The sequence below is a fragment of the Vicia villosa genome, linkage group LG6, assembly GCF_029867415.1.
Source record: "Vicia villosa cultivar HV-30 ecotype Madison, WI linkage group LG6, Vvil1.0, whole genome shotgun sequence".
Lineage (NCBI taxonomy): Eukaryota > Viridiplantae > Streptophyta > Magnoliopsida > Fabales > Fabaceae > Vicia > Vicia villosa.
The window spans coordinates 165,503,229-165,529,994 of record NC_081185.1 but is presented as its reverse complement, the minus strand read 5'-3'; the positions used below and the strand labels follow the sequence as shown (position 1 = coordinate 165,529,994).

The 26,766-nt window shown below is 33.9% G+C and overlaps 2 protein-coding genes, 1 long non-coding RNA gene and 1 other non-coding gene across 5 annotated transcripts; 2 read left to right on the top strand and 2 right to left on the bottom strand.

Annotated features, from left to right (window-relative positions):
- Nucleotides 1-11,454: 11,454 nt before the first annotated feature.
- LOC131613109 (uncharacterized) lies at nucleotides 11,455-13,062 on the top strand. The gene is made up of 3 exons (XR_009287570.1): nucleotides 11,455-11,840; nucleotides 12,217-12,272; nucleotides 12,532-13,062. It is a non-coding gene; the product is annotated as an uncharacterized LOC131613109 (long non-coding RNA).
- Nucleotides 13,063-14,184: 1,122 nt separating this feature from the next.
- On the top strand, nucleotides 14,185-15,880 carry LOC131613107 (uncharacterized). The gene has a single exon (XM_058884820.1). The coding sequence runs from the start codon at nucleotides 14,364-14,366 to the stop codon at nucleotides 15,708-15,710; it is 1,347 nt and encodes a 448-aa protein (XP_058740803.1). The 5' UTR covers nucleotides 14,185-14,363; the 3' UTR covers nucleotides 15,711-15,880.
- An 80-nt stretch (nucleotides 15,881-15,960) lies between these two features.
- Nucleotides 15,961-16,033, bottom strand: TRNAR-UCU (transfer RNA arginine (anticodon UCU)). The gene has a single exon. It is a non-coding gene; the product is annotated as a tRNA-Arg (tRNA).
- An 829-nt stretch (nucleotides 16,034-16,862) lies between these two features.
- On the bottom strand, nucleotides 16,863-25,376 carry LOC131611009 (pyruvate kinase 1, cytosolic). 2 transcript variants are annotated; one of them, XM_058883123.1, is made up of 17 exons: nucleotides 25,114-25,376; nucleotides 24,930-25,026; nucleotides 24,416-24,513; nucleotides 24,122-24,277; nucleotides 23,893-23,970; nucleotides 23,519-23,650; nucleotides 23,318-23,398; nucleotides 23,125-23,196; nucleotides 22,927-23,016; nucleotides 22,003-22,147; nucleotides 21,546-21,634; nucleotides 20,767-20,862; nucleotides 20,323-20,390; nucleotides 20,034-20,133; nucleotides 19,519-19,563; nucleotides 18,017-18,076; nucleotides 16,863-17,579 (listed from the first exon to the last, which is right to left on the bottom strand). In XM_058883123.1, the coding sequence occupies exons 1-17, from the start codon at nucleotides 25,180-25,182 to the stop codon at nucleotides 17,427-17,429; spliced, it is 1,629 nt and encodes a 542-aa protein (XP_058739106.1). In that variant the 5' UTR covers nucleotides 25,183-25,376; the 3' UTR covers nucleotides 16,863-17,426. The 2 variants fall into 2 exon arrangements, with proteins under 2 accessions (XP_058739106.1, XP_058739108.1); XM_058883125.1 differs by lacking the exon at nucleotides 19,519-19,563 and having other exon boundaries at nucleotides 25,114-25,374.
- Nucleotides 25,377-26,766: the final 1,390 nt, after the last annotated feature.

The window sequence follows — 26,766 nt, the reverse complement described above, 5'->3', positions numbered from 1 at the left end:
TGATAAAATTATAAATGTGACTTCAAAATGTTGATGTTGATCAAAAATCAACAGTTTTGACTGTGATTTGACCATAATTGACTTTTAGGTCAAACTAGTCGACTGTTGACTATTTGAGCTTTTGTTTGGGCAATCTTGTGAATCAAAGCTTGAAACTTGATGTGATGATTCTTTGAAGCATATGAGAGTCCATGGGATCCATTTGAGGTCTTAGAACTTGATTTGATCTTGAGAGAAGCAAAACCCTAGTTGGAGGCTTGTTGCTTAGGAGGCAAGTAAGTGTGCCCAATCCTTGCATAGACTTGAGTAACTGAAGATCATATGAGTCAAAATAGATTGAAATATGATGGGAAAATTTTGGGGTATGACACTTCCCCAACCTAAGGTAAGGTTTTTGTCCTTGCCCTCAGAGTCGACCTGGTTTGGGGTGGATGTCTCTAGAATCCACTGTCTATGCTCTTGAAAGTGACTAGTTTCTAAGAGGAGGTACGCTATCTACGCTTGAAGTGTGTTTACCAAGTGTGGAATCTGCCTCAGAACAGTGGCTTACGCCATCCTGCATGGGATTACAAAATCCTTTGTGGTTGTAATATCTCATATTAACAGATTAACTATTGAAATTGCACAAAAACTTTGCGAGATACTTAGCTCGTTGAGAAAGTTAAAATGGTAGAATGTTATACTTCTTCTTTACCTACTCCTTGACTAACTATTCAGTCGGTTGATACGCTCATCCACCCCCGAGTTCGATCCGCTTGCCTTTGCTCGAGGAGCGCCATAAAACGACTGGTGTCTTCATAGCTACCACTTGTTCATGACTGTAGAGGCTCAAACGTCTCTCAATGTTCTCCTAAGTAGTACATCCTTCTTTTTCCTTTATTTTGATATAGACATCTTTCTCCCCACCCCTCCAGAATTGAGTTAATAGTGTACTTGTAGGTGTCATACCCCAATTTTTGACCCTAAGATCATATATCATTCATATCCCAATCATTAATCAAGAGCTTCACTTGGAAGTTTTGTTTGTGGTGTTGCACTCACCTCATCAATAAGAGGGACCATCAAGCACCAATGATTTTTTATCTTGTATGCATATTATACTAACCCAAATACCAAAAATATTGCTTTGTTTCTTTGTAGGCTTTTGTTTTGTAGGTACCAAACCAAGACATGCAATAAACAAGGCATTTTCCACATTTTGGACTGATGAAATCGATTTCCCTCTTGGGTAAATCGATTTCCCTACAGCAATTTTCAACAAAATCACATTCTGGACAGCATGAAATCGATTTCCCTCCTGGGCAAATCGATTTCCCTAGTGTATTTTGCGCCAAATTCTCTTCTGGAACAGAGTGAAATCGATTTCACTCCTGGGGGAAATCGATTTCCTTAAGGCGAAAATCAAAAAAATAGAGAGGGAAGCTTGATTTGATTTTGGCACCTATTTTCTTTGACCATTTTTGTCATTTTACCAATTTCCCACCTCACCAAAATAATTCCCTTCATTAATTCCATTTTAACCTCATTTTACCATTTTTTACCATTTAAATGCCACTTTAATCACCAATTAAACACAAGTTAATTAACCAAGAGCAAATGACCAAATTGCCACTACTCTTACTCTCATCCTATAAATAGAGGCCACTACTCTCTCATTTCTCAAGCTTGGAGAGCCAAAAAATTGCTTGCAAATTCATTTCTCACCCTTTCCAAAACCCTCACCCAAAAGTTCATTTTCATAAGATTAGTGAGATTCACATTGAATCTTGCTAATTTTGAACTAAACCTCCTACATTTCTCTCTTTTCCTTGGTTGTTCATCTCCAAATTTGAAGGATCTACACACTTTGTGCTTGCTCTTGAAGCTACTCCAAGACTTTTGTTCAAGAAGTGGTAATTTGCTAGATCCATGATGTAGATCTTTATTGCTTGTGTTCAATGCATCTTTGATGCTATATTGATGATATTTGCTGGTTTTGTGATGGAAATTTCGTGCTCAAGTTGATGTGTGATCATAAGGTGTTTGTATATTTGTTCAAATCAAGTTTCATGCCTTTAAATGATGTTTTTGCTGAAATTTACACTGATGAAATCGATTTCCTTAAGGCTGAAATCGATTTCCTGCTGAACGTAACTTGTTTTTTTTGAAAACTGCACTATGGAAATCGATTTCCCCTGCATGAAATCGATTTCCTGCTGGCAGAATGTGGTTTTTTGCCTTTTTTATGCTTGTTTTGGCTTCCTTCTTCCTCCACTTCATTAATATCATTGGATCTAGGATGTTGATAGGTTTGAAATGACCTAATCCATAATATTAGATGAATGATATTAATGATATTGTGAGTTGATTATCTTTTGTGAATTTTATTCTTCTTCCTCCATTTCATTAATATCATTAGATCTAGGATGTTGATAGGTTTGAAAGGACCAAATCCATAATATTAGATGAATGATATTAATGATAGTGTGAGTTGATTATCTTTTATGATTTTCATTCTTCTTCTCCTTTTTTTCTTTTGATCGATGAAAGTCTTAACACTTTGAGAATTCTTATGGATTCTTAGTAAAGACTAGATCGTTACCTATTTTCTTTTCGTGCGGTATTGCTTTCGGAGAATGATCTACATATCATTTCTCTCGCATGCATTAGCACATAAAGTTTTGACCGGCCTCGTTGTAGGGTGATTTCTACATAAATCACTTGGCGATCTGCTTAACATAGCGCAATATTTCGTGTCCCGAATAAAAATAGATCAAATATGGAAGAGAATTGTATGCGGTTGATTTAAGACTTATGGAGGTTTATCGTGTAGTTGCTATGATTTTATCAAGCTTCTGATAAATTTCCATTGAATTTAAATCCGAGAACATCCTTCACTCACCATCGATCTTCATTACTAACTTTGATAACATACTTGACAAGTTTCAAGATGGTTATCTTTAACATCTAACAACTAACTTTAATTTCCGCAATTTATTATATTTGCTCTTTATATTTCTCGCTTTATTTTATCATATTTACATTCCGCTATTTTTCCTTTGTCCATTTGGACGTTTATATTCCGCTATTTTCTCTTTGTCCATTTGGATATATGTTTATGTTTCCGCCATTTTCTCTTTGTCCACTTGGACCATACTTTACTTTTATGCTAAAACACTAATAAACAACAAAAATCTAAAAAAACATTTAAGGCTCTCTTTTGGACTATTGGTTACTATCCCTAGCATTTTGGAGATTCGGACTTATGGACACCTCTGGACCCTTATGATATTGTTACTCTGCTGTTATTCTGTCTGTCTGGCATTGGATTGTTGTCTGTTTGTGTATGCAGGTATTTCCTTGAAAGTCCTTGATGGTTAATTCCAAGGCATTGAGATAAGGATTTTACCCGAAAACAGCCGTCACTCTGCCCGATTTTCGTCAGAATTTTAATGTGCTTAATGCAAAAGTGGTGATAAGATAATAAGTTCATCTGGATCCCCAAGTGTTAATGTGTTGGTATTGATAAGTCCAAAGGATGGGAAATCTACCTTGACTCATAATGTCAAGTGTTGGCTTCTTCTTCGGTTAGACCGTTTCTTTCCTTAGCTTTTATTTTACGCAATATGATAGCCTCTTCATCTCCTCCCACTTCTTAAATTTTCAAAATCTTCTCCCTTTTTCAAAAACCTTCTTATGTTTGCAAATCTTTTCAAAACCTTTTTCTTAAAAAATATCTTTTGCCCTTAGTGGCCTTTTTCTTCAAAGTTTAGACACCGTTAATTGTCGAAACGAGTGGTTATACCCCACGATTTTGAAATTGATTGATATAATGGGATCTTTTCCGCATGAGAGAGCTAGTGGCACACTCGTTGATTTTATCCGAGTTGGAGCCCTTCTTTCATTTGCGATGCAAAGAACTCGTTTGTTCTCATGCTCAAGATCAATGGCTGAGTATTTCTCTCCAACGACAATAAAGTGTTTATTCGTTTTTTAAAAAATGTTTTCCCTTTAAGCGGAACTACATTAGCTCTGAATTCTCCATTGCACCGATGAGGTATGTAGGCCCAAAGCTTAACGCTTTGCCGAGCTTATTTTAAAAATAAAACAAACCCTTTTTTTAGCACACACGACGCAGATTTTCAAAAAGGTTCCTGTGGAGTACCACAGATATGAGGGGTGCTTAAAACCTTCCCCTCATATAATCAACACCCAAACCTGAGTTCTCTTTCTTGTTTTAAAAACAAAACTTTGGGTTTTTCGTTCTTTTCCCTTTTCCTTTGAAAAAATAAAGCGCGGTGGCGATTTCAAACGAAATATTGATTCGAGTCAATCCCATGGCTTCGATATCAGATTTTCCCCGCTACAGTAGGGGATCTAGAAAATTATTCCCTAGAATTCGGCTAGATTTGGATTACTCTGAGACTGTTGTTGAGTGTGGATGTGGTTTATTAAGAGCTTATCCCTTAAGTCCCTCTATAGCCGAATTGGATCAAGCTTATTTTCCTTCTCTAATGTACTATCTCCAAGCGGATTGACCAAGTTGGGCATTTAAATTGATAAGACGGACGGAGAGAGACAACTTAGACGGTGTTTCCCTTTAAGGTTATCAGAAATCGGGGCACCTTGTCCCTGCCTACTCTTTCCTACTAAGGGTAAAATTTGCGTTACTCTGCGAGAGTAAGCTCTCAGATTATCGAAAGCCAAAGGATCTCCGCTATTGTGTGTGTTCAGATTTGATTATCAAATATTTTATTGCTCGATTGTGTCGGATCGGGAGTTATTATGGGGGATCCGTCATCTACGAGGTATCTTGCAGGAGATTCACCAGCGGTAGAGGTTTCCAAAACCAGTGGTAGCTCTGCACTTAAATTTTTTCATATCTCCTTGTCTCACAAGTATCCTAGTGCACCTCGATCCTTGTTTCTTGACTCGTTTTCACTCCGTCATTCAAAAGAGGTGTTCTGATGACGGATCGCCACTAGACTTCACACTGTTGTGGATCTCAATGGAGACTACCAAATACAATGTAATCGAATTAAAATACATAACAATTTGCGTCATAGCAATGTGTAATGTGATTTGCGACAGTAACTCTACGATTTTCACTTATCACCATGAGATTACTCGTTGTATGGAGGAAATACTACGGTAGCAGATATACATTGGAAGTTGTTATTGTTTGAAAATCATCGATGATAGATATTTAAGCCGACACAAAATTGGGAGGTTAATAGAGGATCTTTGATGTTATATTGGAGATGACTATCTCCTTTTCTTGCTGATTTTGATAAGAGGGTTTGATTTTGGATCTAGGAGAATCTATTCATGGAATTTTTGTGGGAATTAGGAGTCAATTCCCATAGATAGCTCCATTGTTCTATTTTGGAGCCTGAATTAGGTGTATGTTGGTAGTGAGGAATCCTGAGCCAATGGTGTTGATCTCCAAGAAGGAGGCGCATGGGTGTACTTGCAAGGCTAGCCCTTCAACGCTCAAGAAAGTTTAGAATTAGTGTAGTAAAAGTGGAAATCAAAAATTGTACCTCGAATTTCCCGCGGAATGTCTTTTGTACCTTGGATCACTTAGAGTGGATTGGCATTGGTTTGGTCTTTGACCTTTTGGGCCTTTGGCCGACCCAGAACAATCACCAACTAGCATAGGAACACATGTCAATCATTCCCATCAAAACATTACCTATTGCAAGGAACACACTAAAAGCATATGTTCTTGTTGAGATTGGTGTCCCATCAAAGACTTATTTATCCCCGAATCTAGTGGCTGGGTATTATCACCCATTGCAAACTCTCCCTACAACGCGGAAACAAAGGCTTGAGATGCAACTGATATGAGTCGTCCGCAAGGCACAAAGATCAAGGTCCAAATGATACATCGAAAGCAACCAGACACGAAAAATATGTACACCTCTCCCTCCTTGAAGATAGGTTAATTCACCCACATGAGCCATATCGGGCGTCAAGATCCATCTGACGATTGACCGCAATCCACATCTCACTCCACGTTTTTAGTTGTCAACCACTTTTCTTATATAAGAGGAAGGACACGTCGTTTCCCTGATACTCAAATTCATTGTCATTCTCACTTCACTTTTCATTCTTATACTAATTTTAACATTGAAATGTTAATCTTGCAGGTTAATCCCCTCTCCACCACATTAAAAATTTAAATCCACCACAATAAACTCTGCTTCTCCATTCACATATCAATTATGGCTCTTCTAAGGAAACAATATGTATATATACAAGTATATGTGTGAGTATTTTACTTGAAAGTGAAAGAAAATGTTATATTTAAATAGTTTTAGTTAAGCTTTGATAACATTATATAGTAAGTTTTTAAATATTTTAATATTATAATGTTTATGTTAATTTAGTAACAAACCATGTACTTTCCGTTGGAAAAACACAAGTATTTCGTTAATTTATTTTATACAAAAAGTCAAAAAGCAAAAGCAAAACCAGGAGCCAATGAATTGCTCATGGTTCGTGAGAGCCGCGTTATTCCACCGAAGAAAGTTTAACTAATAGGTTAAAAAAAAAATTTATAGCTTTTGGCCTAATATTTTTAGTTAAATATGCTTATAAAAATTAAGATCTTTTCTATTTAAAAAAATCTAGCCTAAATAGATTAGGCCGTAAATTTCTATTATTTGGTCCGACTTATTTTTACCCCCTAATATTTCATGCTTTAAGAAATTAATGTTTATTTACTAATTTTATAAATAAGGAATGCTATCTAGATAATTTCTTTACACCAAATAATGTTCAAATAATTTATATGATGAAAAATGTTTTATATATATATATATATATATATATATATATATATATATATATATATATATATATATATATATATATATATATAGAGAGAGAGAGAGAATATCAAGTGAGAGCATTTTTAAATGAGAGATGAGAGGAAGGAATATTAATCATTGGATTCATCAAAAGAGAGAATGTTATTACATTCATGAGGCTATTAATTTCTCTCTCTTGATGAATCCAATGTTTATATATATATATATATATATATATATATTATACAAAAATAGCAGACAAACAGATAATAATTTCTGTTATTTTTTGTTTTTATGACAAAACTAATTCTCTTAAAAACTATATTCATTGTTATATGAGACACAACATTGATATGCATGAGCCTTTTTACCCCATATAAAAGATCAACTGCTTCTGGTGTTAAAAAATCAAAAGTGTCATAGTTATGAAAGCATGTTGATTGCCGGAACAAGTTTTCTCATGCTTGGTCACTCTACTCGAAGGGGCTTTGAGAGTTGTATGTCCCATAGTAAAGCCTCTAGTCCTTAGTCCCATCAATGGAGAAACCTCAGTCAAGTCTACACATGCATGTTTCTCTCCACCATCCGTACACCAGAATATCTGCTGACCTAAGTATCAATCTCCTTTTTTTTGTGTCAGTAAAGAAATTTACATGCGTCTCTTTTTTCACAGATACCCCTACACGTAGGGATGACAGACAGACCCAAACCCGCGGGGTGCGCCCGCACCCGAACCCGAGTCAACGGATGAAAATCCGAGTTGACTGGGTTTGGGTTCGGATGTCACCCGGTATTTCGAGTGCGAGTTTGGATAGTGTGAAACCCACATCCAAAACCCGAAATCACACCGCTTATATATATATATATATATATATATATATATATTGTGGAAAGTTGTAAGAAAATTGTATTTTATGTATTTTGCTACGGGTTTGGGTGAAAAAACCCGAACCCAACGGATATGGGTGTGGGTGTTATTTTTCCACCTGAATAGCCTTCGGGTTCGGGTACCACCCGATATTTCTGGTGCGGGTTTGGGTAGTGTGAAACCCGCACCCGGCCCGTTGTCATTCCTACTTACACGCCAAAATATATCAAATAAAGCATCCCTAACAAATTTATGTCGGTATTTGAATCCTAGAAGCTCCTTACGATGAATGAAGTGTTTCCTAAATGTATCGAAACACGCCTTGCGGAAAATAGGACAAACTTCATCAATGGAAAATAAGGGAATTATAAGTCGGTAATTAAGGATGGTACGATACTCTACCGGGGGCATATGTTGACCTAGATTATCAATATGGATAGCAAGGAGAAAATCTTGAGCATGTGATACTTGCAAACAACCCAAAATTATTTTTTGTATTTGGTCATGTCAAACTTTACATTCATGTTCTGAACACTTTTATTAAAAAGGGCACTTCCGAAAACATGTTGTGCTTTATGGGGGACGATGTCATTGTTAGTAAAATTTCTAAGGTTAAAAATCTGGAAGTGCAACACTAAGACCATCTAAAACTCTGTCGAAATTAAGGTCCATACCATATATTCTTTTGTCTTTTCAATATATGATCCTATAACACCCAAGATTGGATCCTAGAGGATAAAAAAATGTATGAGACAACCTTTATTGTTGAATACAAACCGGATCCCACAACTCTAATAGGTAATAAATGCCACCTCCGTTGAGGGACCCCAAAGAAAGGACCCCAACCAACCATGATGTCTTCAACCGACCTTCATAACTCTTTATCAAACAAAATAGTTGCTTCCTTCATATGATTAGGTGGCACGTTCTAAGACCAAAATAGAGTTTGGCGATACCCATGCAAGATTGAAGTAGAATAAGATTAAAATTTTGTTCTTGGGGACAAACGTTGGAGTACTCAATGTTTAAGACAATGTATACAACCAAGTTATGGCAACTTAAATTATAAAATATGATGAAGCAGAAAAGTAATAAATATAATAATAGTTAACCCATTTCAGTGTATATCATACCTACATCTGGGCGGCATCCAACCCAAGAAAGAAAACTTATTCTCAATAATATTAGTATACTTAGTCTTACAAGAACACACCTTGTTCACAATCTTTTCCTAATACTACCCAATGACTTTCTATTTAAGACGCCCCCTAAATACGAGAACCTCTATCACTTTTCCTCAATCATTAACACTGGTGATCAAATTCAATAAAAAAACTTAAAGAATGTTGAATTATAACTCAACAAAACAAATCAAACTCTATGCTTTAAGATATGAATGAAAGCGCGAGAGTGGTATACAAACAACATGACCAAATACTAAAATATAAACCCTAACACTAAATATCTTCAATTAAGCACATGGTCTTCAACGATGGAATTGAGTCTTTTTAAATAGAATTCATCTGTTGGGCTTTCCTCCAATGAGCATAGATTTGATCAGCAGATAAAGTGGAGATTCAGATAAGATTTGTTTTTTAAAACAACTCCACAATAATATTTGATTTGATTTGAATTCAAATTTAAATTTCCAAATCTTTAAATTTGAAATTAATAAATCATCAAACAAATCTAATTAATTAAGTTGCTAAAAGATAGCAACAAAATCAATTAGAAACAAATTAAAAAACGTGCTCATATAATTCAAAAAGAAAACGCGCCAAAGCTGAAACTACAACAGGGGTTAGATGTGCCACTCTTTCTAGAACATCATGTCCCACATGTGTCCTTTCTTCATCAAACCATATTGTACACTACATGTTGTTTTGCATAATGCAGCCAATCCAAAAGGAACAACAATCTCCCCTTTAAAATTTTTATCAAAACAACTCTTTCAAAACTTATAAGATGTGGAAAGGGTAAGTATTTAAAAATACCATAATCTGAGCATCATAAACAAAGCACACTCATAACATCCCGAGCAAACATCGGCAACAACAACAAAAGTATAAAACAAAGTAACACACTTCAGCAACAACAGGAGAAGACAGTAGCACAAGTCAGAAATCAATAGGTTTCTACACATCAGTCAGTCACACAATGATGCTCCCATATCAGTCAATACATGGAATCACTCATGATCAGTTAGTCATGCATGCACACACAATTAGTAGTCACAATCATAAGTCAAAAGATACTACTAACATACAAGGAGATCAACATACACAAATCCCAAGCCAGATGCTTTAACATATTTGCACACAACAAGTAAAAGTCAGAATAATTAGTACCAATCACACCAGTCAGTTAGTAGTAAGCAATATTTAGTACCAATCACACCAATTAGTTAGTATTAAGTACACCAAAGTTAGCATCAGTCAGCAGCATACGCCATAAAGTCAGTAGTTAGTAGTAGTCACACCACTCCACTGTACACCATTACTCCCTCTTTTTGCCACAATTTGGCAAAGGTATTAGCCCAGTCAACGCATTTAGTGAACATAATGGTAAGGAGTAGAAAATATCAATCATGAGCACATATGTTGAACATAATGTCAAAACATCAGGATTGAAATTCAAATCTTGTGCATCTTAAATCAATGACACAGTGCATAGTAATTGTTACAAGATCCTTACAAAACCAGCAACGTTAAAAGTGTGTCCATACACAAGGGCCAAAAATACTACGTATAGAAAACAAAAATTGTAGCTAATCAGCATCCAATGCACATCAGATACCACATCTCATACCGGATGTCTGGAACATCCTGATTGACGTTCATATCTTGTGCAAATTAATATTCAAAACTATCTTCCTCATCTTCTCTTCATTCCTTTTCTTCATTACCAGTTTATTCTTCACCTTCATTCTCAGTGGTCATTTGATTGATTAATTCATCCAATTCTTCTTCCTGATGGTACTTGCACTAATTGTTGTTTGCACAGCTGTAGACACTTCCATCAATTTATGTAACACAACATTTTTAGTGGCTTTGAATACATAAGAAGAATTCCCATATGGAGGTTGTCTTTAATTTCTTGGCACCACAATGTCCGGGACATGTGTTCCAACAAATACCCTATAGTCAAGAGTCAGTGGCACTAATTTCTTATTCTTCATTTCTTCAGCATGCAAAATATTGGGATGTTGATTTAAGATGATCCTAGTGGTTAAGCAAGGAAGAACTATTGGAAGCTTTGCAACATAGGTGTCAGCATGTTTCATGGTATGATTAAACACATATTATCCAAAGTTTAGTTTAGACTCGGTTCCAATTTAAAAGATCAACTTGGCCAAGACATAGGTGATGTCTGAACTGTGATTAGTGGGTGCTCAATTTATTGCACCAATCTTGTCAAATACATCAAACTTCACACTTAGACTTCCAAAAGGGATTAATCCTTTCTCTGGCAATTGTTTTACTTGTCTTGCAGTTATTGTTTTTGATACCTTGTCCATTGAGGGTATCACACCAGCTTCTGCAATCTAGCTTCTGCACAAGTACTTAATTGTTCTCTCAGGAGAAAACTTCACACAACAACCTCTCACAAATACCTTATGCACAAGTTATTTTTGACTTTTTTTATAACTTTTTCTCTCAAGCAACTTTGGTTAATAGTATATAAAAATTTGATTAATACAATTCATACTTTGATTAATATATATTTAGACATCAAAAAGTAGTATTAAGTAGTAAAATAATATTGGTTAATTAAGCGTGAAAAGTAGGTTAATATAGTTTATAGCTTGGTTATGCAATGTCTTGACCAGTGTTGTAAAAATTGGACCGGCCGGTCGGACCGGTTGAACCGGGAATCAGACTAGTAACCGGTCTGGTTCAATAGCTCGATCGAGAATGTTGTCAAACCGATGGTAAACGGTAAAAACCGGGTTAGACCGAGGAAAACCGACGGTTTCAATGCCCTTTTTTACTCAAAACGACGTGGTTTTGAGTTTTAGAAATTACAAAAAAAAATGAAAAATCTGGTTTTGAGATTTCCAAATACGCAAAACTGAAGAAAGAAATAGAAAGTCAGAAACTCAACCTAGGTGAAAGAAACAAAAGCTTCCACCACCGCGCCACCGCCTTGCTTCCCGCCACACCACCGTCACTTTCCAGGTTCAATACTTCCTCTGTTTTCATTCATCTCTGATCTATATTCTGATTTCTGATATGTGTTAAAGATTAGGTTAGTTCAAGATAAAAATTGTTGAAATTATGGTTAGTTTAATTTTTAGGGTGATTTCCTCTGTTTCCATTCATCTTTGATTTTAAACCGGCAGAATGATTTTGAAAGCCAATGTTGTAAATGGCAACCATCAAACTCTAAATACTTTGCATAGGGAAATTTCAGCTGCTATTGAATTTCCAATAAAACATCATTCATTTTTAATAGGACCAATTGTTGTTTATTATTGAAGAGGTGTAAGTGATCGATTTTGGTTTCTTACTGAATGGTATTGTTCATGGAAGTTTTACATTTTTTTACTAATAGGATTTCATGTAATAAAAGATACGGGTGCTTGTGAAATGAAACAGAGGCATAATAGTGTAAGTATCTCCAGGTTTTATTGTTAAAAGGCTAAACACTTTCTTACATGTTCTTATATAGAGAATAAGTAAAACTAGAAATAAAAGTGAAATAGGTGGTGCTTGAATAAATTAGGTGGTGCTTGAATAAAATAAAAGTGAAATAATATGTTTTATAAAGAATAAGTAGAAGTGTAGAACAAAAAGTTTTTTAATACTGGATTGAAGAAAATGGTTGACAATAATATATGATTGATTTTATGTTTGTTTTTTTTAATAGGGGTGTTAGAGGATTCACCATCATTCTTGATTATTGAGGAGGTGAAAGCACTACGCAAAGATCTTGCTAGTATGACAATTCAACCTATTTCAAATGATATTAGTATGGTATTAGTTATTGTGATTACAATTATGTTATTTTAATTTATTAGTATATGTCAATTGCTATACTCTTTAAATTGATGTTGTTATAAATGAATGAAATTTGAATGAGTTGACGTTTAGGGAGATGCACAACTTAATTCTAGAAAAAACAACCAAAGTAATGATATCATTGATGAGGAAGATGTTGCAAATGCGATTGATTTTGCTGCAGATGGTTTTGATATGAAAGGCGATCCCAATATTGAAATAATTTTACCTCGTTGGAACTAAACTTAATAGATATTGGAGTATTTTTGTTCTAAAGTACTCAATTTAATTATATTGCAATTAGACTTTGTTTGCGATTAGACTTTGTAGTATGTACTATTGTTATGTGAGATACTTATGTTTAAATTTGAATTTAATTTATGAACTAGTGAATTTATTATATGATATTTTCCAAAAAAATTAAGTGATAGTTATATTTTTTTAGAGATTGAATGATCTGGTTCGACCGATTTTATATATATATATATATATATATATATATATATATATATATATATATATATATATATATATATATATATAGTTTTGTTATAATGACATGTCTATTAAAGTGAGTTATCCGATTTAATCCGGTTTGGTAACGCGGTTCGACCAGTGACCTAGTGATTCGATAAATGAATCAGTATCCTCCCCGGTTTGATGACCGGTCCGATTTTTAAAACATTGCCTATTATACCGGTCTATGTAAATAAATATGAATAAAACTATTATTATTATATTGAACTTTGTACTTTGAATTACAGTGCACAAATAAAGTTTAGTTATCTTAATAATTTATCAAAATAAATTGAAAAAAATCTAATGTGAACAATGTCATAAGTTGTTTTTATAACTTCATTCAAACAAATATTGTCACAAAATTTATGCTAATAGATAAACTCAAATGAGTCGATAGAAACGAATATTTAGTCTCATTAATATTTTAATTTATTAGTCTATTTAACATTAATTGAATTGCTTATTTACAAAACTTCAAATGAAGTAGTAATTTAGTAGGCTATTAGGTCAATCAAACATTCAAAAAAAGACTAAACTCATACTTAAAAATGAATCTATAATAGACTACAGACCATATTTAAATTTTGAATTTATAGCAGGTTTACTCAGATATGGTTAAACCTTTCTCGCTCAATCTATTCTCACTTGACCAAAAGATTTATTCCACTACTTTGAAAATTTAGAGAACTAAATATATCCTGTAATTGTATTATTTTTGTATAATCAAAATAACGCACGAGTAATTTTTGGCTTTAATATTGACTTTTAAAATAAACAAACATACTCAACAAATCCATCACTTTGAAACGGCTTTTGAGTGAACGTGGTGGTAGTATTAGTAGTAATCTCAACCAGTTTCACCCAAAACTTGTGGCTTATTATTATTCCAAATCACTCACACAAACCAAAACTATGTGCTGTTTCCTGTTTCTCCACCCACAAAACCAAAACCACTTGCTTCACAACCCTTTATATACATACTTTAATACACACTAACACATCTTAATATTCTCTCTTAAACCCTTCTTTCCATTTTGCTTTTTCTTCTATCTCATTGACTTTACTTCCACCACTTCAACTCTTTCAAAAAGCTTAACCACATAACTAAGCATTGTGAATATGTGATGATGTTATATTAATTACACATAAACCAATATTAGTGAACTATAATATATAGTCTTTATGGAATCCAATGGAATTTTTCCTACTATAAACAATGGATTTATAGGTGTAGAAAACCCTTCAAAACAACAACAAAATTCTCATTCTCACACTTTGCATCATCATCATCACCAAATGGTTTCATATGATCAACCTCATCAATCAATAAAACAAACATACCCTTCTTACTCATCAAAAACCATCAATAATAACAACAACAACAACAACAAACAAGTCAACCTCAGTGATGAAGACGAGCCGTGTTTCGGAGCAGATGAAGCCTCTGGTGGTGACCCAAAGAGAAAAGGATCACCATGGCATAGAATGAAATGGACAGACACAATGGTAAGGCTCTTAATAATGGCTGTTTATTACATCGGTGACGAAGCGGGTACTTCGGAGATAGGTGCTGATATTAAAAAGAAAGTGAGTGGCTTGTTACAGAAGAAAGGTAAATGGAAATCGGTTTCTAAAGGGATGATGGAGAAGGGATACTATGTTTCGCCACAACAATGTGAAGACAAGTTCAATGATTTGAACAAAAGGTACAAGAGGGTTAATGATATTGTCGGAAAAGGAACAGCTTGTAGGGTTGTTGAGAATCAAAGCTTGTTGGATAGTATGGATTTGTCGGCGAAACTTAAAGACGAAGCGAGGAAGCTTTTGAATTCTAAGCACCTTTTCTTTAGAGAAATGTGTGCTTATCATAATAGTTGTGGCCATGGGAATAATACTTTGCAGCAGCAGCAACAGTCTTCGAATGAGAATCAGCCACAACAACAGCAGCAGCAGCAGCAACAGCAGCAACAACAGCAACCTCAGCAGCAGCAGGAGCAACAATGTTTGCATTCGTCGAACGGAATAGGAATGTTGAAACTGAAAGGAAAAAGCGGAGGAGGAGAAGAGGACGAGGATGAAGACGAAGAGGATGAATGGGAGGAGGATTCTGAAGAGGAGGAAGAAGAATCAGGTGAAGATGAGAATAATGATCATTTGAGGAAGAAAACAAGGAAGGTTTCGGCTTCGGCTTCGTCAACTGCGATGATGCAACAGCTGAGTAGTGAAGTGACAAATGTGTTGCAAGATGGAGTGAAGAGTTGTTGGGAGAAGAAGCAGTGGATGAAGAAGAGGGTTGTGCAGTTGGGAGAAGAACAGATGAACTATCATGTTGAAGGATTTGAGATTGAGAAACAAAGGTTGAAATGGGAGAGGTTTAGTAGTAACAAAGAGAGGGAAATGGAGAGACAGAAGCTTGAGAATGAAAGGAAGTGTTTGGAGATTGATAGAATGGTTTTGTTGCTTCGGCAGAAGGAGGTTGAGTTGGAGAATACTCAGCAGATGCAGCAACAGCAGCATTCTTCTACTTAGAGTGGAAGAAATTTGTGTTTGGATTTTGTTGTAATAAGTTAGTTTTTTTTTATCCATTAAGTGCATTATGATAAAAATTGCATGGATATTTGATGTATGAGTGTTTGAATCTGCAATAACTTTTTTAGCTTATGCTTTGAAAAAAGAAAATTGCATGGATATTTGATGTATGAGTGTTTGAATCTGCAATAACTTTTTTAGCTTATGCTTTGAAAAAAGAAAAAAAAACCATAAAATGTACAAAAATATGCACACCCGGTGGGACTCGAACCCACAATCGCTTGATTAGAAGTCAAACGCCTTATCCATTAGGCCACGGGTGCTTCGTGTTAACGTTTCGTCTTCAACTGTTTATATACAAAAATTACTCGTTATGACAAATTCCATCCTGAAAATCAATTTACAAAGTGTAAGAAATTTTGATTAAAAAGAGCATTGACAGGGAGCATCAACTTAACCATGTTATTATTTTTCATGGAAAATAATGTCTTGTTCTGAAACTCCTGGTGCTTTTTTCAACAGAAGCTAGTACAAAAGGATTTAAAAGAAAAAAGTAAAATAGATTGGACATTGGCTGATAATAATATTGGTTACTAGCAATTATGTTAATATCACGTTACTCGATTTAAGTTGAACCAAAATCTTGTGATTGTTAATAGTTAGGTACAAATACTTGATACATGGTCCTATAGAATGAGATCAAATCTAATTGAACCAGTCTGAATAGGATTGACTTGAATCACATTTAGTATATACTAGTTTATTTATTTCTGGTAAATAAAAAGAGTTTTATAGTAAATCTGTCAATAAATATTTCTTTTACATATTTATGTATACAATTATTAATATCATAAAAAAAACTATTAAATGTTACTTTCGTTGCAAAGTCTTATATTAAAATAGAAAAGAAAAAAAAGTAAAAATATTTTTATAATTAAGAACAGAAGGAATATTAATCATTCAATTCAATTGTGATTAAATAAATTGAATCATAACCCATAGTTAGAGGACATCACTATTTGAAGCTAGACTAGAGGTATTCAATGGGTATTGGACGTGAGTTTGCGGTCTTTCCAAGTCTAAAAATTTGTTACTTTGATCTAAACAAGTCAAAGTTAATAATTTGCACAAAGTTAAAATTACAACTAATCATGAATAATGTGGCCTGTATGCTTCTGATTACAAACATCCACAGAATTGTTTAATAATGCTGATAGTGGTTTTCAAGCAAACAGGCAAAATCCAGTCAAAAGTAAAGGGAAAAAAAAAGGAATAAGCACCAGTAGTTTGACAGTACATCTCAACTAAAGTCTTTTTCAAATTAACCTCACATAAATCCAAAATAAACAAATTAGACTGGATAAAAAGAATTGAGTTCTTGTACAGTTTTTAAAGGTACTTTTGAATACTATATTTAATTCAAGCTATGGATTCAAACACCTACTGTGTACTGTTTCTATTTGGATTGCAACTCAATCCAGTTCCAAAAAAATTACATCAAGGATAAACTCCCTTTGATTTTATGTATGATATGATATTATAACCAGTATAATTAGCCCAACATTCATTCTCAGTACATAAAATGGTACTATAATAACTAGCCACCGAAACCCAGTGGAGTTAACTTCAAATCGTGAAAGCAGAATGATCTGCTTCTGCCAAAACTTGGTGATGACCAACCAAAAAGACAAAAAAGACGTTAACTGTGTGAATCACTTAATCTTCAAGCTCGATAATCTTAACAACAGATGCATCACCAACTTTCTGGCAAATAACAACTCTATCATGTGGCTTGATAACTCCTGATGTTTTTCCATGATCAAGGGCTACCTTCAGAATAGACTCGTTACTGGCACTTGTTGATTCAGCCTGCAGTTAAAATATGATATCAATGCCTAGTTAGTCTCAGATCATCAAATATATGTCATACAAAATGAAGTTTAATGTTTCAACAGCATATCCTAGGATTTATTGTTAAATAGTATACTTTTTCTACTTTCCCTTTTTCTATATATTAAGAAAAGTCAGTAATCACTACTAAATTATCCTGTGAATAGATGTGTCTGGTTCTGATTTTTTAATTCCTAGACAAATTAACATGAATCTAGTAATATAAACTATGGCTAATAATTAAGGACATACGTGGTATTACAAATTTACAAAACTTATCCCATTTCCTATAGTTTGGTTTTTCCGTAGATTAATCTATATTCAGCATCCAATGCTTCATACTTCCCTCAAAAGAACAACCTTCAGTTACAAAAACAGATAAACTCGAGAAACAATTTGCAAGATCAAGAACTTACAGGATGTCGAGGATCAGCAAGCATGGGAAAGAGACCTCTTACAATAAGTGATTGCCTTGCCTGTGTCATGAAATGTAAGTTGGTTAACAAGATGATCAGATATAAACAACATAACATTCATCCTGGTAAATACAAGTTTGTAATCACAAAGATGTACTGATAGAACTGAGAAGAATTAAAGCAGAAAAAGAAAATTGTAGTATTGAAGTAAATTCAGGATTGAGAGAAGATTCTCTACAAAACTGATCCAGAGTTTGACTCCTCCGAGAAAGATTTCTTCACCCTTTCCCTTCTCACTATGTATAAAAAACTGCGAGCTAGACAACCTACTAACCTCACCCTATCCACATCACTCTTTGGGCCCACGTTACACAATGAGGATCCTAAACCCTAAACCTGGATCCCATAGCATAAAACACAATGACTCAGCTATGCATGTCACTCGAGAGCTTCCTCTGGGGTCACATGTTCTGCATGTGGTGGCATTCTTTTCCCCAAAATAATGCAACAAAGTTGTTGCGTTAATAGATAAAGGCACTGCCCTTGCTTTCCTTGCAACCCATTTTCTATTCTCTTCAACGGCTCCACTGACTTCATAACCTGCATCAGGTGTGGAACTTCAACTAAAACCTTCAGAAAGGTTCTATTGAAGACCCAAATATCAGCCGACTATCTTCCATGAATACCAACTTGACAAAAAGCATAACTCAGTTATTTCCAAAATTTCCCAAAATAAAGCTTGTTTCCTATTCTGATTTGAAATTACGTGCTTAGCAACATCCAACTTAAGAAGCAACCTTCCCGTCATGTAACCTGATGCAATCTCCAAATAGACATTCAATGTGGGGTAAGTATCCTCTTTACACTTAAGTAAAGATATTACTCACTTGCAGGACACATGCTGAAAATTCTGCATTGAGTAACTCTTGTGATTCTTCACCAACACCATAAATTTGTTGTCACACTCACATACCAGATTGGGAAGACACTGCATAGCCATATTCAAATGAACCTTATTGAACTTGTCTTGGGAGTATTCTAGGAACCCCTTTCATCAATTTCCCGATGAATTGGAAGTAGAGCTTGCCAAATGAAATTGTGACTTCAATTATGTTTTTTAAGACTCCATTTTCCCGCAAATCCAGGCCAGTAGAGCATCATTTTTCAAAGCTGACTAGAATTTATGGTTGTATTGTTTTATACCGGATACAGTTAATAATAGTTGGGAAAAATTGCAGTATAAGTATGTTGTCTTAAAATATCAACTAGATAGAAAAATTACTCTAGATAATATTTCACAGTAAAATATTACTGTAGAATTATTATAAAGTATATGAGTATATATAGATAGTATTTCCTTCGTCCCTAGATATATTATAATAATTAGGGAGTTAGTAAAAAATAGTTAATGCATTTGAAAATTTGAAGAGTCTTGTTAAAAGAAAGAAAATTTCTCTAAGAGGGTCTTATATTTAGGGGTGGAGGGAGTAGCATAGTAGTACATTAGAAGTAAATAAGCTTTCCCACAAATGTATTGGTAGTTGGTCCTGGAAACAAGAAACAATGGAATAAATTTTTTATTTAACAACGTTATGAACAAAAAACAGATTTTACTTAAAAGTGTACAACTTGGTTTTAGAGTATAAAAGTAAAATAATATTTGGTGTTAATGTGAAATGCAACTCGTCAGTTAATCATTGGGGTAAAACTTATTTTACATTTACAACAATGGCTATTGACTCATTTGTCATAATTCGTAAATACCTCCAAAATTTAAATTACCCAATTAAAGTGGAGAGTTTAATGACAACCAGAAACTCCCTTGTCATATTTTATCCTTAAAATCAGGCAACTTAGTATTTATTATGGCTAGATATCAAAGTCATAACAATAATAGCTCCAGTCTCTTAAAAATGACAGAAGCACCAGTCACATCCATGGATATATAAAAGTAAATAAGCAATCCATGGACAGTTAACAGGATATAAGAAATATGAGACAAAAGCTAAAATCTAACCTCAAAAGCTCCACTAAAGCTCCATTTCAATTGATTTGTCTTAAGTCTGGGTATCACAACGGAGAGAACCGGCATCGTTGGCCTGTACTTTGCTATCAATCTGAAAAGTGCACATGGCAAGTTTAGAAGTCTTCCAGAGATTTGCGAAAATACAACGAATACAAATTAATATGAATATTAATTTATCCATAGCACTCATTTTCCATTACTTGATCCAACTCAAAAGAAAATATCTAGTTCAATTCTCCTCGATTTTAATAATTCATATCCAATTATTCAAAGAATTTACCTTGCAGCCCTTCCAGATGAAGTGAAGCAAATGATAACAGAAGCCTTCACCTTAATAGCTGCACGAACCTAAATAAATAGGATTTGCATTTTAGAAGATTCCTTTATAGATGAACTTTGAACAAAAACCAAGACTAAAAAGCAAAAACAATAGAAAAAACTACTTTAGACCGAAAAAAACTACTAGTCTGTCTAAAGGGCCAGATACCAAGTTTTCAAAAAAAGAATAGCCAAAAATTACTCTTTTTTAAATAGACAGGCATGCATGAGAAAGTAAGATGTTTCTCCGCAGCATGAGGGGTCATCAAAGGCTTAGATACTGATATTGAACCTATAACATGTGACCACCACATCACTAGACCACAACCTTGCCACTTTTGCCTCACCACCTCGTGCACTAGGAATCACCGTTAAAAAAATAAGGATAAGGTTAAAATGTAAATACCGCAGAGGATGCTATGGATTCCAAATGGGTCATGGGTTCTCCAACATGTTTGACTGTCCTCTTAAAATAAAGCTCTTGATTGAAAACTTTCTCAGCCTGAAACAAAGGGCATAGATATCAGCCGCATTATTGGTGAAATTTCAAACAGGCTCACTCATATGAATGAAAGGACTCATCACTAATGCCATGTTATTATGCAAAAGTATCCTGTTAAACCATCATAACATAAAAAGAAGCATAAATGATATGGATAAATTAATATTCAAATAAAGAAAAGAATTGAAGATAATTCAGATTCCTGCTTTTTAGAAGATTTTACACATGTATGTAGATGCAAACATATAATTCATAGTGAAACCAGAAATAAACAGAATCTAATACAATAAGCAACCAATGTGCTCATTAAGCAACATCCACTGTATACATATATTGTAAAAGGGACGCATGGTGGTAATACATTATTATTTGTAAAACAAAAGTGAGATACACAGGAACCAATGATATATGAAACTAAAGAAGTCGAGTAGTCTTGACAAAAAAAATAGGCTGAGTCATGGAGCACATTAACTCGGGCATTTCTCCAGTCAAACAATTGTAAAGTTAGAAATGTCTACAAGACTGAAGTTATGAACCAGAAAAGAATAATATGCCAACTCAAATTACTAAGCCAAAAGCTCAAAATTCACAAAAAAAAAATTTCAGTAATATTACCTAAAACCTAAATAACAGAAAAAATCTAAGTGCCAAACGAAATTAAAGGAGCTTTGAACCGCACTTACTTCTGCACAAATCTTGCCAACTGTAGAAATAGTCTCAACAGGGTATAACCCTCGTAAAGTCTCAGCACCCAAAAGAATTGCATCACTACCTGTATATTAATAACAGTTCAATAAATTAAATATCAATTAACCATTTCTTACAACCACATATAACAAGCAATATTAGAAGAAAACATCATTGAGAAGGGCCAAAACCAAGGGAAGAAAATAATACATATTTGTTACATATTTGTTATTAGTCGTTAATACCCAAAGGTAACCAGGAAATGAAATTTAATATGAAAAAAATGTCAAAAGCACGGCAATATATCATGTCTTTGATAATCATGTACAGGCTACATTGCATGGATAGTGTAAATGGGTATGCTGCCGGTGCTGGTACCGGATACGAGTAAAGGTACGGGATACGGATATAGTTACCAACCTAACTAGTGGTACCATATGACTAATGACTCACCATCTAAAACAGCATTGGCAACATCTGTGGCTTCCGCACGAGTTGGTCTCAAGTTGTCAGTCATGCTATCCACAACACGTGTGAGCACAGCAGGCTTCCCAGCCATATTACACTTGTAAAGGGCGGACTTTTGGAAGTAAAATACCTACAAAAGCAAATGGCAGTTGATTAACATCTCTGCGACAGCCAGTCCTAGAGCTATTAGGTATTTTCCAAATAAATACAATTATTAATTTATAATGATATGGTTGTTTGAGATATTAAAATTTGGTAACAATTTAGTAAGTGAATTCAGATCAAACACATAAACATCCTGTTCCATTCCAAAAAGCATGCAGCACCACTCCATAAAGGCTTATCATCTTTCATTGTTCTAGGTTTTGGGTTTAACATCAAACCCCCCACTTCATAGATGACTATTGATGCATTAATTAATTAATGACATAAAAAAGTGAATTATACATCAGATGACTATTCAATTGTTTCCAAAATAACCTTATTCAAGTTTTAAGAAACTGGGTACTGAGGAAATTATAGATCAGATACCCAAATATCATATAAAAGATCCTCAAGTACTAAGGATATATCATCCATCAGTTTGATGAAACTTTGTCGGTCCTAGAAATTATACATCAGATAACCAAATATCATATAAAAGATCCTCAAGTACTAAGGATATGTCATCCATCTATTTGATGAAACTTTGTCTGTCCTAGAACCCCAATCTTAAAAATGTGTGGCAGACGATCTAGGCAAGAAAAATTTAGGTTGAAGCATGTACTTCAATTTATTTAATGAACAAATTGTTACAATATATGAAGTATTAAGTACATTGTCAGCATGCCTAAAACCACTCATCAACGCAGGATAAGTAAAAGAACTAGAAATTATACGTAGAAACTGATTACAAATAAATAATCTAACCTTCTCTGGTGGAAGATCAATACCCAAATTCCCACGGGAAAGGATAATACCATCTGCTTCTTGTAGAATCTCATCAAAATGGGTCAATCCCTAAAAAAAATCAGATATATAAATGCATTTGAATCAACATAGCTGACAAGGACCTAATTTATAGAAAATTTAAGATTGTCCAGTAAACTATGAAGAAATGCTGGTCACCTCAACATTTTCAATCTTTGCGAAAATTTGAGTTTGGCTGAGATCACCTAATGTAGAAAGGAATTCACGTGCCTGCATTTTAAACACATAAGGTCTGTTAGTAGAAAGCCTGAAACAGCAATAGAATAAAAAATTAAATGACCAGTTGTAAACTCCAGATGTTACAACACAAAGGATGTGGAACACAAATAACCTGGCGAACATCTTCAGCATGCCTAGTATATGACAATGATAGAAAATCAATTTTGTTTTTCACTCCCCAAGTGCTTATAACCTGCAACGGAAAAATGATACTTCAGAACTTTAAAGAAACCTATAATTCAGGCACAGACAAGCTCTACATGTTTGACAGTGAGGGACTCACTACAAGATGCAAGTTAAAAGTAGAAATTACCTCCTTGTCTTTCTCAGTGAGGGTAGGCAAATCAATATGAATTTGAGAAGCATGCAAGGTAAACAATGCTCCAGCTAATGTTGCCGAATTTTTTATAGTACAAACAACATCCTGCCCTGCAACTTCCGCTACCTGCATAGTTTCAAGTAGAACTTGTCATGCATGTAGGACTTTTTTTCAAGTATTTCTATTAATGCCAGTCTACGTGACTAGGCGCTTAATATAGATTTGCAAGTATATTACACAAAATCACAATATAAAGTTATCAACAAATGGCCGATGCATGTTAAAAGAATACTTAAGAACACCACAATAACAAAGTAGAAAAGGCCTATTGGCAAAAACAAACAATCTTTCAGCTACATTTATCTTACCTCTAGCCAAACAGAAGTAGTTTCACTTCCTGTGAACAAGTATTGACCAACGAAAATGGTGTCTCCCGGCGTCACTGACTGTAAACAATATGAATAAGATTAAGGTTAAAAATAACAATGAATGCAATAAAAAAAATGAATCAATTTTGCGCTAAGCTATAAGCATTAGTAGTTGGCACGAATAACATGAATCAGGTAAATTCATCATAGTTTAAAAACTTGAACAAACCTTGGCCAGTCCATCAAAATTAATAGGCAGTATCTCTGAAGAAGCTTCTTGTCCCTGATCAGGAGTTAGAACAACCTGACTATCCGCCTCAAGTGAAATCGCCGTCTCGTTTTTGTTAACAACCTGCATCTCAGCACCCACTGTGTCCAACATAACCTAGCAAAAGCAATAAAGAAAGAAACAAAACAGTCAACAAATTCGAAAACAACAATAAACACATCCACAACAAAACAAACAAAAAACTTGCAAAATAAAGAACAACGTGTTTAGTATAAACTTCTATCAACCACTCACAGCACAGAGCTTCTTAGTAGTTTTGATAGCAGTCTTCAAATTCTCCAAAGTCTCCTGGTGATATTCAGCATCACCCCAAGAGAAATCAAAACGAGCCACTATAACAAACATTACAAAACCACATCATATAACAGTCTATTAAATATTAGATTTAATTCATATACAAAGTCTTTGTAGCACCCACACCTCATGAAACCTAAAAGGTTTGTCTGTGTACACTTGAGAATACATTTAATGTATTCATTTTTTCAAATTATTATTGGTATCGACGTGTCAGTGTCAGTGTCGTGTTTCCTGTGTCAGTGCTACTACAAATTTAAACTATTGATCAATCGTAATCATTGTAACATTCAAAATATTTGTGTTTCCTGTGTCAGTGCTACTACAAATTTAAACTATTGATCAATCATAACTACAAATTTAAACTATTGTAACATTCAAAATATTTGCCATTAATCATAACTACTTTCAAAGTTACACGAATGGAAATAACATGAACGGAAATAATAAATACCAGACATTCCAGCTTTGAGGCAAGAAGAAATAACTTCAACGGAACGAGATTTAGGTCCCAGGGTACCAACAATCTTCGTCATTGCAGGAAAAAAGCTCTGAAAATACAAAATACAATCCAATAATGATAAATAAATAAAAAAAAGAGAAAAATAAAAAAGAAGAAACGAGATTAAGAGAGTTACGTATTTGGCTGGTTCGAGTATCGAGATCATCCGAATCGGTTCTTCGATAAGCAGGGGACTGGAATGCATTTTTGCTTGTTGTTGTTGCTGTTGATGGTGATGATAGGGTTTGGATTCGGAACCCTAGTTCGCGGAAACGCGACGAGAGAAAGAAGAAGAATAAGAAGAACGTTGGATGAGTGAGTTGGGGCTGCGTGAAGAGACCGAAGGAAAGAATGGTGTTTTTAAATAAGAAGGTTTCTTGTGGAATATGCTTCCGCTCTTTATACCACTCACTGATTTAACCACTTTCTCTTCCCACTTTTCTAAATTCCTATTTTAGTTATTATGCTTTCTCATAAAAAATATTAATTAAAATTATTATTATTTAAATAAAATTATTGGCATTTTTAGTCCTTTGTGGTCAAAATATGAAAATTATTTGAGTCATCTAGAAGGCTTTAGTATTATGGTAGTTTAGATCAAACATAACATTATTTATTGTGATTTTAAATGATAATTATTTGTAAAATTAAAAAAATGAAGCTATTTAAAGTAAAATAAATTTAAAAAATATAAGAACATGTTTTTTAAATTTTACAAAATATAGAAATATGTAAAATAAAATATAAGTTTATTCAACAAAAAATAATTGCATTAGATGAACATTTTGATGATATTATATTAAAATTATTATAATGATTAAATTTTAAAAAATTTAAAGTATATTTATATGTGAATTTAGAGGATTGGAGGATTTTAGAGGATTTGATTTTATTTATAACACCAAAAACCCCATTTAATAGGGGAACTCAAAAATTTAATTGAAGAAGAATTTTGGAGGCTTACATAAATTTTTCAAATATCTTTTAGGTTGTTATACTATTCTAAAATTTAAAATTTAGTAATATAATGACTCTTTTATCATACTAAACAATTTTTTTTTTTAAATGTTAAATATTTTTCTATATTTTTTAAATTTTATTTTTTTTGAAAACTTACCCCTTTCCTAGTCTCCAAACTCGTAAATATTTTTATAAAAAAGGTACTATTATCAAAATCTAATTGATGCCGAACTTTTTCTCAAATTGAAATAATGTTTTGAAGAGTCTCATAGTCATTGATCCCAGTATGATTTGAGAGGTACTAGTATAGTAGTATTGAATTAAGCTATGGGAGAAGCACATGGTATATACACAAAGTAGGCCGCGGTAATTACATGATTCAAGGGTAAGACTTAAAACACAAAGTAAATTATAGGTGCGAAAATAAAATAATATTCAACATGACTAAAAGTTAGTAGTATCAAAGAAAGTTAGAGTTGAACATAGTCTTTATGGGTATGTCTCGAAGCACAAATTCTTTAACCCCAAACTCAACTAATATACTATTTATTCAAACCATTAATATGGATGAACACCTACTTTAAAGAACCTTTCTAGGAGAGACACATCTTCTTGCATTAACCTCAAGAACTAGCAGCTTAGTATTAAAATCTCTTATTCCTCTAAAACTCAAACCTCTCACACCTTTAGAATGGGCCATTCGATTCCAATTCATCTAATGTATCTTCCTTTCACCTTTCTTGGAGCCCCACCAGAACCTAGCTAGCTAGAATAGCCTCAATCTCCTTGCAACAATTCTCTGGTAATCTGTAGCAGCTCATAATGTAAG

What these genes read in the sequence shown, in the direction of transcription:
- LOC131611009 (XM_058883123.1), bottom strand. Translation starts at nt 25,182, where the DNA reads ATGCATTCCAGTCCCCTGCTTATCGAAGAACCGATTCGGATGATCTCG. An exon ending in TTGATCTTCCACCAGAGAAG is followed by an intron (nt 22,148 to 22,926) that starts GTTAGATTATTT and finishes TTGCTTTTGTAG; the next exon opens with GTATTTTACTTCCAAAAGTC. An exon ending in AATCCATAGCATCCTCTGCG is followed by an intron (nt 20,391 to 20,766) that starts GTATTTACATTT and finishes CTATTTATTTAG; the next exon opens with GTTCGTGCAGCTATTAAGGT.
- LOC131613107 (XM_058884820.1), top strand. Translation starts at nt 14,364, where the DNA reads ATGGAATCCAATGGAATTTTTCCTACTATAAACAATGGATTTATAGGT.